This window comes from Myotis davidii, unplaced genomic scaffold (assembly GCF_000327345.1).
Source record: "Myotis davidii unplaced genomic scaffold, ASM32734v1 scaffold1555, whole genome shotgun sequence".
Taxonomy (NCBI): Eukaryota; Metazoa; Chordata; class Mammalia; order Chiroptera; family Vespertilionidae; genus Myotis; species Myotis davidii.
Window position 1 is genome coordinate 29302 of NW_006286784.1, and position 3712 is coordinate 33013.

The window sequence follows — 3712 nt, forward strand, 5'->3', positions numbered from 1 at the left end:
AAAATTCGTGCACTTGGGGCGGGGAGTCCCTCAGCCTGGCCTGTGTCTTCTCGCAGTCCAGGACCTCTTGGGGGATGTCCACCTGCCAGTTTAGGCCCCCTCCCTGGGGGATCAGGCCTAAGCTGGCAGACAGACATCCCTCTGGCAGCCTGGGAGCCGCAGTCGGACATCCTTAGTGCTGCCAAGGAGGCCGGAGAGGCTCCCGCCACTGTTGCTGTGCTTGCAGCCATCAGCCTGTCAGCCCGGCTTGTGACTGAGTAGAGATCCCCTGTGGGAGCACACTGACCACCAGGGGACAGCTCCTGCATTGAGCATCTGGTGGTCAGTGCATGTCATAGCCACCTGTCCTTCCCATTCGTTCCGCCTTTAGGGTCAATTTGCATATTACCCTTTTATTATATAGGATTTGTGAGTTCTTTGGTTAAAACTAGAATTCAGAGTTTTGTTAGAGAAATAAATAGGGTTCCTACATATGTTTGTTTTCTCTGTAATAGAAAACTAAGGAAACATAATTTCTATGGCCTGACTTCAACCTAGCCAGAAAGTAGGATTAGAAGATATCCAAATTTCTTTTAACTCTAGTAAAATATCTCATCAGGAAAAAATCCCTTTTTTCCCTTCTTGCCAGAAAGCAGACATAAAGTTGCTATCAAATGATAGAATTTTGGTTATTTTCAAGTACCTAGAAACACCTATTTTTTGTTTTCTTTTAAATATTCTATGTTGTTTCATCCATACATGGCTTATTTTTCACTGTCTTTTATCCCTGATCCCTGTTAACCACCTTAAGTCATTGAAAACAGGCAAGATATAAAACAGTATAGTTATAATATGAATTAAAAGTGGTTGGGCAGAATGATAAATTTGCCTTCTTCGCATTTGATTCTTGCTTTTATGTGGTGCATAGCAAAAGCCTCAAAGGTTTACAATTACTAGTAAGACAGCAGAAATGTTTAATGAACCAGTACCTTGTTAAAATGAAGAAAAATATTCAAATTATGTGTTTCCAGATGAACTCATTATTTCCATGGTTACTTTTTTGTGATATAAGGGAAATTGTTGCTGTAATATTTGTTTCCTAGATATAAAACTAAGATGGATAAACTTGACCTCAAAAGACCAAGTAATGCAGTCTAGTGAAAAAAAAGCATCTGAAATTTATATGTAAGACTCCCTAACAGAGTGAATAGAAATTCACACTTTTAATAGATTATACACATGTATGTACATATTTATGTGTAAGAAAGTAGGGGAAGTGGGAGCAGGAGAGAGTAAAGGAGAAAAAAGGAATCTTGATAAAGGTCAAGGTAATTCATTCCAGTAGTCCAGATGTAAAAATCTATGAACTGCAATTTCTTTCAGGCATTAAATTCATTTGCCAATGATTTTTCCTTATTCTTTCATTTTAAGGTAACAAGATCTTCCTTTAAAACACAAATACAAATAAAATGTTTTCCTTGACTGAGATTAGCTCATGTTCGCTAAAATTTTATAATAGAAATACTTTTGTGTACATTTTCACTCATTAAAAACAAACTTAAAAATAAATATACAAAAATATATTGGTTCCTTTACAATTTTATAAATTCTGTAGCTATTTCTCTATTTTAAACAACCTGAGGAAATTAGCTTATTTCCCTTATCAGACAGGGGATATTTATTCAGTAATTTCTTTCTGTTCAACCTGTGTTACTTGAGAATTTTATTTTCTTCAGGGCTAAACAGACTCCTGTTTTAGGAGCATCTATTGATTAGTACCCTTTTCTCTTTAACCTACATTTTACCTTTCGATGGTTCAGATGCTCTGAGTAAGAGACAGAGAATATGGGTAAGAAAGTGGTGCCTAACAGAACAGAATCAGTTTTATAAGTAGTCAGTCTGGGATGAGGAAAGTTCCCTAGGTTCCCAATCTTTTTCCCCCAAATACTTTCCAAGGACTTGCCAATGTTTAAGCGCCCACAGTTAGAGCTTAATGTATGCTAGAGTAGTGCTCTACTCCTTTGGTTTGGACTAAACAAGAGCACTCTTTGGGCTTAATTTTTTTTGTGAGGGCACTTAATTTTTTTGAAGCAAAATACTATCATCTGTATTTAAAATATGTTAAATGAATAATATCCAAAGGGAAAAACAGTTGACTTACCGAGGATGGTTATTTCAAAATGTCCAAGACTTTGGGCCCTCTTAAAATCATTAAGATTTGGGGAACTTTCTTCTGGTACTATGTATTTTGCAGGCTGACAATTATACTGCTGAATAAGAAAATTTTTGTGTTCGAAAACAAATTTCCGTGGAATACTTTCAGCATAAACAGGTCTGTAATATAGGTGCTCTCTTAAGCCAAACTTTTTCTCTCTCCACAGTTGACTTTCCCAACTATGAGTTAGAGTTTTTCTGGCTTTCCATTTAATACCAGTGCTTGCACTTTCTCTACCTGTTAAAGACACAATAAAATAAACACAATTGACCTATAAATTAACCGAATCAAACCATTTTCTACAAAAAAAGCAAAGATTAAGAAGGAATAGTTAACTTTAAAAATCTAACAACCACCTACAAAATGCAGAATTAATATCTAAAAGATATTTATTAAAGTGAGGAAAGAACAAAATTCACTTTCAAAATAAACTTTTACTCTAAAGAATTAAAAAGTAATATTGTTTTCTTTGCTAATGGCTTTATGGAGATTTGTTAATTATCTTCTTTATACTTTTTCTGTATTTTCTAAATGTTCATAAATAAACATATATTCCTTTTATATTCAGTGACAAGTTCAAGGTAAAACAAATTCGTGAGATTAATAACCTTTAGAGATGGGACCACCACTCACTATTGGTGGAATTTAAGGTTAAAACAATATTTTGTTCATCTTTGCTGAACAAAAAGTAGCCTGAACAAATACAAGACAGTCTTTTCCTTGGATATAACTCTCCTTCAAAAGGACCATTTATTTATATGACACCTCTTTCAGATATAACTGACATATGGAAAACAAAGAGAGAACTAAATTGAGATGAAAGATTGCTTCAATTCTGGATTGTTCTCTAACATCAAGTTAATTTATCATTTATGTACAGTTTGTCTAACACAGTTTCTAAGGCAAAATATAATACCTTCCCCACACATTACGACATTCATTCTTTCAGCAAATAATTATTAAGTACCTATTATGTACTAGACACTGTCCTAAGAAATTTTGTGAAATACGATTTTAATTGAATAATATACCCTGGAAACTGAAAATATTTGGTATAATCAGAAAAAAATAGATTTTGGAACAAGACCCTCATGTTGTCAGTTCTGCTAGCTGAGGAAAGCTGACAGCAACTCTGCTTCAAAGTTTACCATGGCTGCTGAATTGCTTCCATGTAGGCTGCTTATGCCTTGCTATTCATTATTACCCTAGCATTAAAAAAACACACACAACAACCTTGATGAGGCAGAAAGAAGCATCAACAGTAAGGTTTCAATTTGATTAATATACTACTTCTGCTTTACTAACTTTATTCCATATTCTTAGGCTACTTTTTGGGTTACTTTTTAAAAAAATATTTTTATTGATTTCAGAGAGGAAGGGAGAGGGAGAGAGAGAGAGATAGAAACATCAATGATGGGAGTGAATCATTGATAGGCTGCCTCCTGCACACCCCTGACTAGGGATAGAGCCTGCAACCAGGGCATGTGCCCTTGACTGGAATCGAACTTGGGACCCTTC

The 3712-nt window shown here is 35.2% G+C and overlaps 1 protein-coding gene across 1 annotated transcript in view; it reads right to left on the minus strand.

Annotated features, from left to right (window-relative positions):
• LOC102765862 (uncharacterized protein CXorf57-like) overlaps positions 1–3123 on the minus strand; it is a 12343-nt gene extending 9220 nt beyond the window's left edge. The window contains exons 1-2 of the mRNA XM_006758666.2: positions 3111–3123; positions 2141–2431 (exon numbers count right to left, since the gene is read on the minus strand). Of these exons, the coding sequence (XP_006758729.1) occupies positions 2141–2431; positions 3111–3123 (304 nt within the window). The remainder of the gene's footprint in view (positions 1–2140; positions 2432–3110) is intronic.
• Between the last annotated feature and the right edge of the window lie 589 nt (positions 3124–3712).